The 17508-nt window shown below is 35.4% G+C and overlaps 1 protein-coding gene across 12 annotated transcripts in view; it reads left to right on the top strand.

The window, feature by feature from the left end:
- Window positions 1–17508, top strand: part of PPHLN1 (periphilin 1) — a 172138-nt gene that overhangs the window by 44441 nt on the left and 110189 nt on the right. For 8 of the 12 annotated variants that reach the window (XM_055394583.2, XM_055394577.2, XM_055394579.2 and 5 more), the window contains 2 exons: window positions 3151–3315; window positions 6100–6161. In XM_055394583.2, the coding sequence (XP_055250558.1) occupies window positions 3151–3315; window positions 6100–6161 (227 nt within the window). The remainder of the gene's footprint in view (window positions 1–3150; window positions 3316–6099; window positions 6162–17508) is intronic. The other 4 variants (XM_055394587.2, XM_055394584.2, XM_055394585.2 and 1 more) reach the window with 1 other exon arrangement.

The raw sequence follows: 17508 nt of genomic DNA, 5'->3' as shown, positions 1-17508 counted from the left end.
CCACACAGCTCTCATGATCGATAATTATACAATAGAAAATTGGGGTCCCCAAGGATTATTGGGTCAAGACAGTAACAAAACTTGGCATGGTCAGATTTGGAATAGGTCTTTTCTCTTTCACTATAATAAATCTGGTCCTTTATGGAATCCCGGATTTACAGGACTTGTACTCTGTTTAAAATTTGCACCATTACAATACTCCTACTAAGATCCTCATGTGGTGTCGTCTTGTGCTTCCTTTTTTCTCACAGGTTTTGCAACGGGGCCCTGGAATCTTTAACAGTAATCATTTTGTTTGGAACTTTACAGACATGAATGCCCATGTTAATATCTGCACTACGAGACCATACATCTTTGCAGTTGTTTATAACTTTACCCTTATTTAACGGTAACGATTCAAGATCATTTTGGGGGGTTTTACTATATTATTCATATACCACTGAGCACTGATATAAGCACATACCTGTGCATTTGTTCAATTAGTTATGCAGAAGGGTAGATGTGAACCATTAATGGTCCAAGGAGAATCTAAGGTGTGCATAGGTAAAAGAGATGGAGGAGAAATCCATTCTCCCCTAAATTTGACACCTAGCTCAAATTGCTCAAACTCCATCCAGTCTAGTTTGGAGTGAAAAACGTTTTTTAGGTACTCTAATAGTTTCCATAATAGCTGTTACCGTGGCAACTGCTATTGCAGCAGCCCTTTCAGTTTCCTTAAAAACTGCCAAGTACAGACTCTTATGACTAATATAACTTCTGACTTTACTGAACAGTGGAAATTGATCAAATGATTTTATCTTGACTTGCAGCTTCAGCTTTATGGCTTGGTGAAAATCAGCCTGCTCTTTGGACTCGATCACAGTTAGACTGTGATAGCATGTTTTCTCATGTTCAGAACATTGATTGCCTTATTTTCTCGACTCACCCACACTGAGGTGATGCTAACGCTGTTCTTCTGACAAGAAGATCAAAGAAACATTCATTAAAACAAGAAGAGGGGATTTGTGGGAACCATGTTTTACTGCTTTCTCAGAAATGTCTCTTGGAATTTAATCTTACTCATTCTTTCTTCCTTGCTTGGTCTTGCTCCTGCTCTTGAGTTAACGGGTCTAGCTGACATGTCAGCATTAGGAGGACACTGTTCTGCATGCAGAATAATCTCCCTTATCTTCAAAGACCTTTCTTTAGGACTCTCGTGTGATTTCCTCTTGACCTCCAGCAGGTAGCATCCAGAGTTCTGGTGGTTGTCTTGCTTTACTGCTCTTAAAAGATTACAAGATAAGTTACCAGTAAATAAGCGCTCAGCTTTTTCTCCCTGTGGTTCTCATAATCCTGTGTGTTTGTGAGAATTACTCAGTGTGATACCACCAGAGGGATGGTATAATGTATATATTTGTACACTTTCTCAAAACATAAAGGAAATGGCAATTTCATCTTCATTGCTAGAAACAAGGACTATCATTAGCAGATTTTTTCTTTTGCTCATTAACAACTTTGGATTGATTATTTTCATTTATTATTTGGTAGGAGCAAACGGGTATTGTGTAATTGAATTTTATGGTTTCCCACAATTGGAGAAGTCAGTGGTTTTAATTTTATGTGCAACAAATTTTGAATTAGAAGATGCTGTAAATTTTGGCTTAGTGACAGTTTTTTTTAAGAAGCTCAGTATTCGCTTAGATTTAATTGAAATCTCTATGAAAGATAGTGTTAAGAAGAAAAAGTCACTAAATTCATTTGTGTACTATATTTAATGTGATCATACAGAATATATATTACAATTTAATGTGTTACATACTAAAGGAAACCACCTTATATCCCCATGGGAAAAAATTACATAGGTCATTTTAACTCTCAAATGGATATGAACTGTTCCTTGTGGCACATTGACAAATTTCCTACCCATTGGGAAATTTGGCATGGGTGTAGTTATTTAATAGCTACTAAAATAGTTTTATACATTTAAATAGCTATTTTATAGCTATTTAATAGTTATTGAATAGTTGTAGTTATTAATGCTAAGAAGCAATTTAAGGAAATAGCCACTTTGAGGAATTTAGTGTTTCACTTAGACTTGCAAAAATGGTAATCAAAATAGCAAACATTTTTTGAGTACTTAGTGTGTCCTGCTGTGCTAAGTGTTTTACAGTTTGGTTTTTTTCAGTCCTCACAACTTCATGGTGTAGTTACTATTATTAATGTCATTGTTCAGATAATGAAACTGAGACTTAAATAGTAAAAGTACCACTTCCGAATGTTAGGCCTTATGAGTTTTTCATTTTGTCAAATTAGTTAATTCATAGTAATCATATCTTTCACTTGGGTGGCTTGCCGTTTTCTTTCACATATCTTTCACAATATCTGATATTGATAGACATTTCATGAGTGCTCAAGACCAGGTTATTTAGAGATGCATGTTTTGTAGCTCTCTGGTTCTTCTTGTTGATAATCATTTTTATTTTACAGCAGCTCTTAGTCTAAGATAGGTGTTATTCTCCCTCTATTCAGTTTCCCAACTCCCACTAAGATTCTGTTCAGCTAAACTTTAAAACAATAACATGTTACTTTGAAAATTAGTTCAGCTTTTCTATCGAGTTTTATTTTGCTTCCAAACTTATGATGTCACAGGCTCTTCTCTTATGTGCTGTTTTAGAAATAGCAAAATATATCCTCTAGATCTTTCTATCTCAGTATTATCTTCTTATTTGCTGTTGGTTATGTGTAAAAATCTTTTATTTTTTTCTGGACAATAAACTTCAGACACAGTAAACAAAAGATGTGTGCTATCTTAAATGGTTTTACTTCTAAAATACCTGGACAACTAGGGATTGGAGCTACTGTAACATTCTCCCTTTCGTGGTTTATTTTTTATTAATAATATTGTATTTTTTCTTTTACTTATGATTGTTTTTTTGCATTGCTGCATGTTACTTTTAAACACCTGGCTTTCTCATTGAACAGTTTCATTTCCTTTAATTCATGTGAAGACCTTACTATTAGTTATTATTCATGTTATTTCATTAATGCATTTTTGTTTGTTTGTACATTTACTCTATTTGATTAAGGATAACTCCTGTGCTTTTTAAAAAACCTTTCCAAACCAAGTAGAGAAGTTAGTGATTTTTATATATTTCTTTTTGTCTGTTTTAGGATGGCTACCGTAGAGTAGTTAATGTTGTGCCAAAGAAACCACCACTGCTAGACAGACCTGGTGAAGGAAGCTACAATAGATATTACAGTCATGTTGATTACCGAGACTATGACGAGGGCCGCAGTTTTTCTCATGATCGAAGAAGTGGTCCACCTCACAGAGGAGTATGTAAATTTCCCCCATGTACTAATTGTTGTTTTTTATAAGTTTAAGAATCATGTAATTTTTGGAATTTATGTGACTGGCCATGAAGGCAGTTGAATAAACACTTCCTGCTTGATGCTCTGTTGAATTGCCTGCTGGAGCTGTCAGATGGGAACTGGTAGTCAAGGATCTCGGGGTGCTGGACAAAGTGGGTAGCGCTCTGGATAGCTCTGTCTTAGATTTAATGACATTGATTTCAACTCACCTGCTTTTTTATCCCTTCAGTTGGCAAGGGTTTGTAGAACCAGATAAAGGTAATCTTACCTATTGCTTTTGTATTCAGTGAGAATCCGCCAGCAGTGTGGGAGACCTGGGATCGATCCCTGGGTTGGGAAGATCCCCTGGAGAAGGGAAAGGCTACCCACTCCAGTATTCTGGCCTGGAGAATTCCATGGCATGTATAGTCCATGGGGTCGCAAAGAGTCGGAGACGACTGAGCAGCTTTCACTTTGAAATGATCAGCAGGTAGTTATATTCTGTTACTGAATGTGCCCAGGTGAAATTAGGTTATTTTCATCCTGATGAAATGCTGTGGGTGAGGTTGGGTTAAGGTTGTTGAGACTCGGTCTCATTTTGCTATTTCTTACCTCAGATTAGAAAGCTCTCCAAACACTGTCTTTCCTATAATAAGCATTTTTAAAATGTTAACTACTCTTGCTATTATTATGTTTTTTCTTAATCATCTTTAATAATCTAGAAACATTTATGTTGTAGTAATCTGCTATTGGACTTGATTAAACTATTCCTTGATGCACTTCCTTTGACATAACTTGCATGTTTACATCATTCTTCCGCTGAACCATTTTCCTACATTTTCTCCTTTTTCCCCTTTCCTGCCACGTAATATCATAATTAATGACATATTCAGTCATTGCTTTTAATAAAATTTGACCTCACAGTAGCCTTTGGAATTAGTTTCCATACTTTATGCCTGAGGAAATGGAGGTAAAGTAATTTACCCAGGATTAATATGTATGGGAGTCCAGTTCTCTTACTACTACATTATATGATCCTTGACAATTCTAAAGTGACAGCGAGACTATTCAGTGTTTTCTTGTGTTTCTTTTTGAGTGTTACAGTTTCCTTATGTCTCAATAGAGTTGATTTTTATTTTGTTCACTTTTAAATGCCATGCTTTTCCTTTAGGAGGAAGGGTTCAATATTGAAAAGTAAACATTATGCGTTATCTCTATTTTAGAAATACTGAATTTTGCGCCAGAGTCATTCTTTCACATAGTCTGAAGGAGAAACAGTTTAGCCTTTGGATAAACAGTTGTTACCTCATGAAAATCCTGTGGCTGTTTAGTGTAGACAGGGAATTTTGGATTCAGTGGACCAAATTGTATTTGAAACATAATAGTGCCTTGATAGTATTTTTTACTCTTATTGTTATAAATTGAATTGTTCATTCTTCACACATTTTCTCATGTAATATTCTTCAAACAAATAAACCCACTTGAGATCCTTAGGATTTTCATGACACTAATTCTTACCTAGACTTCAGTTAATATAAAGCAAACTACTTTCTAGATCCAATGTAATATTATAGCTGTTGACTTTTTTCTTTAGTTTAATGTTGGGAAGAAAAATGGTGAATACATTTTACTTCAATAAGTATGGTATGTGATGCTAAAGAGGAAAATGAAGATAATATTTATTTTAGCTGAATCAATTGTTTCTGATTGTAGGTAATGCACATGTTACAGTTGTCCACTGATATCAAGGGATTGGTTCTAGGACCCCCAGTATGCCAAAACCCAAGGATGCTCAAATCTCTTATATAAAAAGGCATAGTATTTGCATATAACCTATGCACATTCTCCATATATTTTAAATCATCTCTAGATTATTTGTGATACTTAATACAACATAGAGCTATGTAAGTAGTTGCTAGCATCTGGCAAATTCAAGCTTTGCTTTTTGAAACTTTATGAATTCTACCCTTTCCCCATATTTTTAAATGTGATTGGTTGAATCTGCTAATGTGGAACCTGTGGATATGGAGGACTGATTGTCCCTTGTATGTATAATTTTAAAGTAATGGAATGTGGATTACTATGTGGTTCCTTTATATGTACCTCTTCCAACTTGTCTGTTTCAGAGGACAAAGTGTGCTACTTTAAAAAGTTTTAAGCTTAGCTTAATTTTAAATAAGATTTTAAACATCTTGGTCTAATAGAGTGTGTATTTCTTATTATATTGTTCCCAGTTGTAGTTTTTAATGGGAGGACTTAGCAGCAGCAGCAGCAGCAGGATGAGAAAAGGAAACCAACAAGAAAAATGGGAAAGTGACGGTTTCTTCATTAGGCTTGAAGATGAAAGTTGCTGAGCAAACTTGATAGAGGAAGAAAATAAAATGAAAGATTGAGAAATGTGTGTTTGAATTTAATTTAAATTGAACCTTTGTTCTTGAACAGACTTTCTATATTGTGAATGATGGCATGTGTTTTTGGCAATAAAGTTGTTTGGGCCCACTGAAGAAATACTTTTAAGTATTTCAGTACAGATAAATAAGTACCACAGGTTCTCAGCCTACCAAATTAGTTGTTTGAGTTGAATGACTTGTTGTATCTTGTTTTCTTTTTCATGCCTTTGAAGCTCAGAGAAACTTAGAAAGGTATTTTATCCCTCATATTATTTTGGTCTTGAGACTAGTTTCCAGTAATTCTGTTAGATACAAATAGATACTCTATTTGACCAAAATAATGTAAATGAATATTTTAAGTAACATTTTTCTTTTACAGGATGAATCTGGCTATAGGTGGACGAGAGATGATCATTCTGCTAGCCGACAGCCTGAATACAGGTAAAAAGATAAAAATAGTATAATTACTTTGATATTTGCTTCATTGAAATGTCTCCTGTTGAAATCTCACCTTCAGGCACATAGATGAAATATTAAATAGGATTAAAATTTCAGAAGCAGCTAGTATTATAATCTTTTTGTGACTGTGTAATATAATATTAATGGCACTAGTAAGCTAGCATTCTTATCTCTTGGCATTTCGTAATAGATAATAAAAATACTTAAACTATTTTTTATTCTTTTCCGGTTATTAAATTGTTCTTAATGAGTCATGTGGATTATAAGGTATCTATTTACTTAATTAGAAAGTAAGGCATTTTTTTCCCAGAAGTATCTTTCTTGAAAATATTTGAGTCATTACAAATTATCTTCTGTTATGAAGCATCTCTTAGTTGCTTTATTTTGATCAATTACGTTCTGTTGGGAAAACATATTTTGAAAGGACCTTGATCATTGTTAGCTTTGGTTACTTACAGAGACATTTGATAGAATAGTTAGAAAGAAAGGACGGATAGATTTAACTGGGTTGACAGCTGCTTTCTTGTATAACTTGACTTTGATAGTGTTGGAGGTTGTAAAGGATCCTTTTAAAGATCTCTTATAGCCTGTCGGAGAAGAATCACAAACTCATGGAGAATGGCAAGGAGTAACTGCCACAACTTCATAGGTGCCAGAATTAGACAGCTGGATTCAGTGGGCAATTATTGCAGCAGTAGCAGCAGTCATCAGAAGCATCAGCATGGCAGTGTTGGTTCCCTGTCTCCAAGTCCCACAGGGTGATATGATGGGCAGAGTTGGTGGCTCTGCACACAGTGGGATGCACTGTAACTGAGAAACCCAGAGTTAAGCTAGATACCTTTTGTTGCAGTCAGAAAGCAAGCCAGTCCTTTCCTGGGGAGTAAGCAGTCACATGATAGTTAAACTGTGGTGCTTGACCTGTTGAACTGTCTGTTGACCAGTTCCAAAAACTCTTCTGTATCAGTGGATGGTTAGGCCTTTCAGTTTGATACCTATAACAGGGTTGCACAAGGACATTCAGAGTTCATGGCAGACTGCTTCTCTCTCTCTTTTTTTTTTTTTAATTGGAGGCTAATTATTTTACAATATTATATTGATTGGTTTTGCCATACATTGACATGAATCTGCCCTGGGAGTATATGAGTTCCCCTTTCTGACAGACTGCTTCTCTCAAAAGAAGCAACAGAGATAATAGATGTTAAAAAATAGTTAGATAAAATTTAATACTTAGTACATAACTTCAGCCAGGAAGAGAAGAAAATTTCCTGTATCTAATAAACAGGCTTTTACTATACTGACTGGTCAAGTTAGAAGCATTCGCCTTAAAACCAGAGCAAAGCAATAATGCCTATTCATTATGGTAATAATGGTTTCAGCCTCCCTCTACTGAGACAAGGAAAATGAAGGTTAAGGGTTACAATGAAAGAAACAGAATTTATTTACAGATTATATAATGATCCATGCAGAAGATCCAAGAGAGTTTATAAACGATTAGAATTATTAGGAAATTAGCAAAGTTCAATATAATAAAATCAAGTATGAGCAGAATAAATTAGACAACGTAATTTAAAAACACTATAGCATAACAACTATTAAGGAGTAATAAAAATGAAATTTAATGAAAGTGTGAGACCTAGTTGGATGAAATTACAAGTCATTTCTAAAGAACGTTTTTAAGGACCTGAATAAAAGGAGCAGTACAACATCATTGGGTGCAAAGAGACAAACATCACAAATGTATCGGTTCAAATTCAGGTGTGAATATATAGTTCCAGTCTAAATTCCAGGTTTTTTTTTTTTAATTTGTTTGTTTGCATAGGAGTTGGTAAACTGATTCTAAAATTAATAGGAAGAGGCAAAATAACAAAAATAGTATTGAAAAGATGCGAAGACTCAATAGGTCACGTATCAGAACAAAGCTGTAGTAATGTGAACAGTGAAGCAGAGTAGGGAGTTTGGAAGCAAACCTAGATATGTCTAGGAGTTTAGGGTATAGCAATAGTAGTATTACAAATCAAATTCTGAAAGAATGAACTTTTTAATAAATAGTACTAGGAAAATTGCTCTCCATTCAGGAGAGAAAAACATAAAATTGGAGTCCTGGCATGTGAGCATAAATAATTTGATGTAATAAAGACCTAAATATAAAAAAAAAATTTGAAAAAACATACTAGCTAATGGTTTATAATGGTTTATTTCTCCCCAAAGAACCAGCTCTTGGATTATTTTACTGTGTACTATGGTACTATGCTTAGTTGCTCAGTCATGTCCTGCACTTTGTGACCCCATGAACTGTAGACTACCAGGCTCCTCTGACCATGGGATTTCCTAGGCAAGAATACTGGAGTGGGTTGCCATTTCCATCTCTAGGAGATCTTCCCAATCTAGGAATCTAACCTGGGTCTTCTGCATGGCAGGCATATTCTTTACCACCTGAACTACTTCTGTCTTTATTCTTTCTTCTTTTCTTTTTTTAGCATTTTTCCCCCCTGTACCTGTGGATAATTTTGCATAAATGAAATAAAATTGTATATGTTACTGCTCAGTCTTCATAGCAGTGTTAGTAGCTTGGTATAGGTTCTGTTAGGTTGGTGCAAATATAATTGCGGTTTTGGACTGTGAATTTTAAGTCATTATAACTAGGCTCAAACACATCTTTATTAATGAAAATAGAAGCCATTACAATCAACATGTTATTGTCAGTGAGCAATAAGTTTGCTTATTCCTGTGGCATAAAAATCCATACTTTGGGATTCAGCAGACACTTGGAAAACATTTTCTGCCTCCTGATGGTTGTGGAAGTGTTTTCCCTGCAAAAAGTTGTGGAGATGCTTGAAGAAGTGGTACTTGGTTGGTGAGAGATCAGGTGAATATGGCAGATGAGGCAAACAAAATCTCATAGCCCAATTTCTTCAAGTTTTGAAGTGTTGGTTGTGCAACGTGCGATCAGGTGTTGTTGTGGAGAAGAATCGGGCCCTTACTGTTGACCAATGCTGGCTGCAGGCGTTGTAGTTTTCAGTGCATCTTATTGATTTGTTGAGCATACTTCTCAGATATAATGGTTTCACCAGGATTCAGAAAGCTGTGGTGGATCAGATGGTCAGCAGACCACCAGACAGTAATGATGACCTTTTTTGGTGCAAATTTGGCTTTGGGAAGTGCTTTGGAGCTTCTTCTTGGTTCAGTCACTGAGCTGGTCATCACCAGTTGTTGTATGCAATCTGCTTTTTGTCGCACGTCCCAATCCAAAAATGGTTCATTATTGTTGTGTAGAATAAGAGAAGATGACACTTCAAAACGCTTTTTAAAGTTTTTTTTTATTTTTTGGTCAGCTCACAAGGTACCCAGTTACCTAGCTTTTTCGCTTTTCCAGTTTGCTTCAACGACCATATGCTTCCAATGCCAAATGACCATAGAATGGTTGACATTGAGTTCTTGGACAACATCTTGTGTAGTTTTAGAGGATCAGCTTTGATGGTCTTCTTAGTTGGTCATTGTCAACTTCTGATGGCTGGCCACTGGACTTGTTATCTTCAGGGCTCATCTCAATTGCAAAATAAATCATCCTGGCCAGATGCGTTGTTGATGTTGTGAGTCGTCTCTGCTTTCTGACCAATTCTGAACTCAAGTAAGAAAATTGCTCAAATTTGCTTTTTGTCTAATATCATTTCCATAGTTAAAATAAACAGCAAGTAATAAAGTCATTAGCAAAAAAACATAAAGCAAGAAATGCATGTTAAAATCATTTATAGCATAACCACATTTATTTAAGAGTGTATTCTAATATCAAATGGCAAATTTCAACAACACAAAACCACAGTTACTTTTGCACCAACCTAATATTTTCTCTATATTCAAAGACATTTGGGGTATTTGATTTTTGTTAATGAAGTCAGCTTTCCTGGTGACTCAGATGGTAAACTGTGCAATGCGTGAGACCTGGATTCAATCCCTGGGTCGGAAAGATCTCCTGGAGTAGGAAGTGCCAACCCACTCCAATATTCTTGCCTGGGACATCGCATGGACAGAGGAGCCTGGCTGGCCCCAGTCTCTGGGGTTGCAAGAGTCAGACACAACTGAGCAGTTAACACTTAAACACATTTCTCTCTAAGTTGATTTTCTCCAGAGACTTGTGCAGATCCCTCCAAGTTATTTGGTGTAACATTTTTTGAATTTCCAAGTAATATTCCATTATGTGGATATACCAGATATTTCAATTGTTCACCTGTTGATTCATGCAGTTTCTGGTACAAACAATGTTGCAATAAATCTGAGTACATAATATCTTTAAGAAAGAATACTTCGGTACCCATGGGATAGATTGCCAAAAGTGGAGTGAGTTTCTGGGTCAAAGGGTGTGTATATTTTAAATTTTAATAGGTGTTTTCAGTTTGCCTTCTAAAAAATAAAAATCTAAAATTTTAACTTGGACATTTAATTGTTTTTCTTATCTATTAACATAAGTACAGTTTTAAAATTTTCCTTTAAGCACTGTTGTAACTAATAGTCATTTAATACTGATTCTGACATAGTAATCCTAGTTATTTGTGATCAGAGATTATTGCCTGTATTCTTATTCTGTAGTTTGAAATTCATTGATCATTAGTGTTTTTTTTTAAATTTCTCTATTTTTAAACTTTTTAAAATTAAAAAAAAAAAAAAATTTAGCCATGTCACGTAGCATGTGGGACTTTTAGTTTCCTGATCCATGCCCCTTACAGTGGAAGGGTGGAATCTTAACCACTGAACTACCAGGGTGGTTCCTGTTGATCGTTAGTTGATCAGTTTTCTTATCTGTACCATGGACATTAAAGCAAGTGTATTGTTTTCAGACTTTTTCTGGATATATGCATGTACCTCATACAAGCACTGTTTACAATAGCCAAGACGTGGAAGCAACCCCATTGCCCATCAGTAGACAATGAATTAAGAAGATGTGGTGTATACACACACACATACCCAATATTGCTCAGCTGTAACAAAGAATGAAATACTGCCATTTGCAGCAATGTGGATGGACCTAGAAAATATTATGCTAAGTGAAATAAGAGCCAAATAAGTGACACATACTATGTCACTTATATGTGGAATGTAACGAATAAGAGAAATGGCTGTGTATATAAAACAGAAACAGATTCACAGATATGCAAAACAAACTGGTTACCAAAGAGGAGAGGGAAGGTTAGAGGGACAGATTAGGGGTCTGGGATTCACAAACTACTATGTACAAAATAGATGAGCAACAACTGTATACTGTATAGTACAGGAAATTACGCCTGTTATCTTAAAGTAACCTGTAATGAAATATAAACTGAAAAAATTCTGAATCATTATGTTGTACACATGAAACTAGCATAATATTGTAAATCAACTATACTTCTATTAAAAAGGATTCAATGATTCTACACATACAACACTTACTTTACCATGCCTGTTACATAGTAATCATTTAAAAAATTATTTTTTAATGATTAAAAAATAATTTTAAAAGTTAACTATGGTGGGGGAAAAAAGCAAGGTATATTCTCTTTTCAGAACATAGAGTTAATTTTATATGGTATATTCATTCATTTGTTAAGTATTTACTGTGTACTTTGTATGTGTCAGATACTCTTCTAGCCTCTGGAGATAATAAACTCCTTTCATGAAACCTACATTTTAGTATAGATTATAGATAGTAAACAGGTGTAAAACAAAACAATTTTTATGAAGAAAAATGAGGCAGCGTAGTGAACTAGAAAATGCTTCTACTTCAACACCTTCACTTGATGTCTGGACATCTTCAGTAATTTTTCATATTTTACGCTATCTGAAAAGTTACAGCTTTTAGTGGCTGGCGTCTTCCTGGCTATCTTTAGTTCCCTATCAGGTGGACTCATTGAAGAGTTCCTAAAAGACTTTGTGAGTGGAAGGTAGCTATTGTTCTAGGGGGAAAAGAATCGTTGCATCATAAACCATACAGGAGTAGTTGTATATTTTTGTAAGAAAACAATTCTGCGCATTTTGAAGAACCATGCTTGTCATGGTTTTGTTTTTGTCTCCAACAGTGCCCCAGTAATGCACTTTATAGCAAAAAGATCTAATCTGACCTCGTAGGTCCTATTTTTGTAGACTTATTTAATCTGGAACAGTTCCTTAGTCTTCCCTTGATTTTTATGGCTGTTTTTGGCAAAATGAATACAGAACAGACATTTTATAGAATATTTCTCAATTTAGGTTTGTCTGGTGTTCATGATTAGATCCAAGTTATGCATTTTATTTTTTTCTGCTGCAGTTTCTGAAGTGATCCTATCTTTTTATTGTGTTTTGTTAGATTGCAAATGTTGTTGATTTGTTCCTTTTTGGTGGTGTTGTCTTAGTAAGATTGGGGTCTTCAAAATTTCTTCACTGTGAATTCAGCTTCCTCCTTTAAAGTTAGTGTTTTGTGGGAAGATACTTTGAAACTATGTGATTATGTCATTCTACATCCCATTTCACTCCCTACTTTTAGTATCCATTGATGTTTCTTGCCTGAATTAATTAGTAATGAGATGCTTTTAAATGAGTGATTTCATAATTAGATGTTTCTTTCTATATTGTGTAGACATCTTGTTTTGAGGAAGAGCTTTCTTTCTCTCTGCTACCCTCTTTAAATAAGAAACAAAACTTTGTTTATATTGGGTTGGCCAAAAAGTTCCTTTGGGTTTTTCTGCAAGATCATATGGAAAACCTGAAAAAACTTTTTGACCAACCCAGATTCCTGTTTTGTTCAGTATGGTATAATCTGTTGGTATCATTATTTTGATGCCCGAATTTGGCCAGCCATCAAATCCCTTCAAAGTAGCTTCTGTGTGTTTTTTTAAAAAATATTTTGTGGTAAAATATACATGATATAAAATATGCCATTGTAACAGTTTTTAGGTATACAATTCATTGGCATTAATTATATTTAGAGTGTTGTGCAACCATCTCAGCTATTTCCAGAACTTTTCATCATCTCAGATAGAACTGCATACCTGTTAAGCAATAGCTCCTTATTCTTCTTTACCCCCAGCACCTGGAAGCCAACATTCTAGTTTCTATTTTTAGGAGTTTGCCTGTTCTAGATATTTTGTATAGTTGCATTCATATAATGTTTGTTCTTTTGTATCTGGCTTCTCTCACTTGACAGTATTTTCAAGGTCTGTTGTAGTAGCATATATCAGAACCACATTCCTTTTTATGGGTGAATAATATTCCCTTGTATGTGTATACCACATTCTGTTTCTCCATTTTTCCTCTGATGAACGTTTGGGTTGTTTCTACCTTTTGGCTGTTGTGAATAATGCTGTAGTGAACACTGACATATGAATGTCTGTTTTCAGTTCTCTTGGTTACATACACAGGAGTAGAATTGCTGGGTCATATAGTAATGCTTTATTTAGCTTTTTGAGGAACCACCAAACTGTTTTCCATATTAGTTGCACTGTTTTACATTCTTGCCAGCAATGTGCAAGAGTCCAAGTTTTTCCTGCATGCTCACCAACAACTCATTATGTTTTTATCATTATCATCAATCATTACCATTATTACTATTATTATTGCCATCCTGGTAAGTGTGAAGTGGTATCTCCTGGTTTTGATTTGCATTTCCCTAATAACTGAACTGAATGACTAGTAATGATGAACAACCCATTTCATGTGTTTATTGGCCATTTGTGTATCTTCTTTGAAGAAATGTCTATTTAGTTTTTTTGTCCATTTAAGAGTTGAGCTGTTTGTCTTTTTGTTGTTGAGTTTTAAGAGTTCATTATATATTCTGGATATTAAATCCTGTTCAGATGTAAAATTTGTAAGTATTTTCTCCCATTCCGTAAATTGTTTTTTCACTTTGTGGATCATGACCTTTTTTGATGTACAAAATGTTAAAATTTGATTAAATTTTGTGTATCACCTTTTCCTTTTGTTACTAATGCTTTTGGTGTTATATATATATGAATTCATTGCCAAATTAAGATCATCTGAGTTGTTTTGACTTACCTACCTCATTTTTTGATTATTTCTTTACTTTCTGCTGAAAGATGTTCTAGGTCCTTCTTATACTTTCCCTGCCCCAGCCTTCAAATCAGCAGTTTGTCTAAGGAACACAAGTTCTCTTTAGTGGAGAGTGTTTTTTTATAGCCAAAATCTGGACACACACTTTTACATCCATATTTATTTTTATACAGTATTTCAATATTTGACTTCATGGCAGTATCCCTCCATCTTTTCCTAATTTTACTCCCCTTCTTCATCGTTGAGAGAATCCTGGCTTTCAGTTGTTGGGAGAGAAAATCCTCCATGAGTCTCTTGCACTGCTACACATCTTACCAAGTTATGCCAAGAATGCAAGGCCTTGATCGCTGTTTATCTGTCTTATTTCTCAGAGCTGGGTTTGTGGTGAGCAGTCTTGAAGGATAAGGTAATGTCTTCCTCTGTGTTAAAGAGCAGGCTTGCTTTGTTTGTTTTTTTTCTTTCCAGTTCTTTTACAAGCCTTGGGCTATTGTAGTTTCTTTTTTTTTTTTTCAATTTTTACTTCAGTTCAGTTCAGTTCAGTTGCTCAGTCGTGTCCGACTCTTTGCGACCCCATGAATCACAGCACGCCAGGCCTCCCTGTCCATCACCAACTCCCGGAGTTCACTCAAATTCATGTCTGTGATGCCATCCAGCCATCTCATTCTCTGTCGTCCCCATCTCCTCCCACCCCCAATCCCTCCTAGCCAGACTCTTTTTTACTTATCTTTTTTTTAAAAAAATGGAGTATAATTGTTTTACACTGTGGTGTCAGTTTCTGCTGTTCAGCAAAGTGAATCAGCCATACATATATGTATATACTGCCTTTGTTTTGAATTTCCTTCCCATGTAGGTCACCAGCGAGCACAGAGCGCTGAGTAGAGTTCCCTGTGCTATATAATAGGTTATCAGGCAATGGCACCCCACTCCAGTACTTTTGCCTGGAAAATCCCATGAATGGAGGAGGCTGGTAGGCTGCAGTCCATGGGGTCGTGAAGACTCGGACACAACTGAACGACTTCACTTTCACTTTTCACTTTGATGCATTGGAGAAGGAAATGGCAACCCACTCCAGTATTCTTGCCTGGAGAGAATCCCAGGGATGGGGGAGCCTGGTGGGCTGCCGTCTATGGGGTCGCACAGAGTTGGACATGACTGAAGCAACTTAGCAGCAGCAGTAGCAGCAGTGTATATATGTCAATCCCAGTCTCCCAGTTCATAGGCTTGCTTATTGCTTGGTGTCAAAATAGTGGATTTCCCAAGTTCAGTGTTCCTCAGGTGTGAGCCAGACCCACCACATGTGCATACACCTGGGCTCATATCAGATCATCCCTGTGGGATTTGGGACCTGGAGAAACTCACGCAAACATGCCAGTGCTTATGGTGTTTGCTATGCTGGTGAATTAAGTCTTTTGTATCTTCTGCAGGCATCCGTGAGGTAGTAACAGCTCAGTAGCTTGTAAATAGGGTAAAATCTGATCTCAGACCTGAAACTAGCACCCTCGATATTTTGCTTACATTCCAGTGCATAGTAAATCTTCTTACCCTGTCCGTCTTTCTTCTTACACAGCTCAGCACTTCCTTTTGCAGACTGCCATCATTCCTGGGCTTCCTTGCTTTCACACCATCTTCCACAGGTCTATTACTGGCAGTGGAACAGTCTGTTTTTATACATTTCATATTATAATATGTTATGTACTTTATAAATTCAGTGTATGTGTGTATATATATGTGTGTGTGTGTGTACATATATATATGTATATATATGTGGTAGTTCTTATTCAAATATGTTTTATTAATGGGAGTGTGGAGTCACTGGAAACAGTCAATAGAGGAAAAGAGAATGTATCAAGTTTTCTGTCATCCTCATACAATACCCCCCACCCTGCCCATGCTCTGAAAGTTACCACTTTTTTACTTAATAGAGCCACATACCTGATAATTTGTCTACATTTCAAGTTTATCATTACCTACTACTCTTGGTTCTGTTTTTACCCAGTGATTATCCATTTGTGCAAAACACATTTGTTTGTGAAATTCAAAATATGTTAGGATTTATTTCACTTTGTATTTAAGGAACATGTTCTACTTTATCAAGAGTTATTGATTTAGACAGAATGAGTTTTTTTTTTTAAGTAATTTTTTGCCCTGTAGAATAAACCTTAAAGTATTAAATAATACTGAAAAATATGGAACAAGAGTGTCACCAAGTTACCAGTATATTTTAATTTTTTAAATACTGTTTTTCCCCCCTGTATTCATATATGGAAAATTTTGATTTTGTACTTCAATATTTCATACTGCAAACTGATATTTTTAAAAAGAATAAGTTTAATTTTTATTTTTATTATAGCTTTTTTATCTTCTTAGGTGATAATCTCTTTGACAGAGAAAAATACTGTATAATATCTTTTTTGGTTTTGTTCAGGAGTACAAATGTTTATTGAATGTTTGCTCTGTGTAGGCCACTGTGCTTAAATCACTTGCTTACAGTCTGCTTGGTGAAATAGATGCAGAAGTAGATAGCGTAGCCTAATACATGCTCAAGTTTCATCAACTGCTAAACACAAAGAAGCACTTATCCTATCCTGAGAGTTTATTAAAAGTTTCCTGTAGGGGCAGATAATTTGAATAGAACCTGAAGGAAAAATAAAATTAATCAGAAAAAGAGTAATGGGGACCATATTCTTATAAAGCTGTGTAAAAGCATGATGTGTAGAGCTGTTAACGGGTGATTATGTAAGAGCTAGGGACCTATGGATTAAACTATAACTAAGAAGTCTGGGTTTTATTCTGTTAACTGTGATAAACTGTTGAAAATTTTTAGTTTTGTAGAAAGAGAGGGGCTGTGGTAACTCAGATTGCGGTTGGTCTTCAGTGTAGGGGGTTACTTTTAAAAATGGCTCTAGAGATAGAATAAGAAACCATGAATATCTGAATTGGAAAAGGCGAATTGGGATGGAGGAAAAGGGTTTAATTTGATAAATGCTGAAAAATCAGCAAAATGTGGTTGTTGGATATGATAAGAAAGAAGAAGGAAATGCCTGGATTTTTCGTTTTGTTTACTGTGTATATAAAAATGTCATTATCTGAGATTGACAGTGCAGAAGGAGTGGTTTCAAGGGAGGGGCTGCATTCAGAATTGAGGTCGTCCAACAAGAAGGTATATTTAGACACGAGCAATGGACTAAGGTCAGAACCCCTAAAACACTTTTATGGAAGTGATGGAAGATAAAGGTTTTTAAACAGCATTAAGGGTCACCGATGTTTCTTGCAGTTGAGTGTTTCAGTGATAAAAAGATAAAATATCTCCTTGGTT

The sequence above is a fragment of the Moschus berezovskii genome, chromosome 6, assembly GCF_049115385.1.
Source record: "Moschus berezovskii isolate FMDL1 chromosome 6, NW_MosBer_1.0, whole genome shotgun sequence".
Taxonomy (NCBI): Eukaryota; Metazoa; Chordata; class Mammalia; order Artiodactyla; family Moschidae; genus Moschus; species Moschus berezovskii.
The sequence above is the reverse complement of the archived record's forward strand: the minus strand, read 5'-3'. Positions and strand labels throughout refer to the sequence as shown.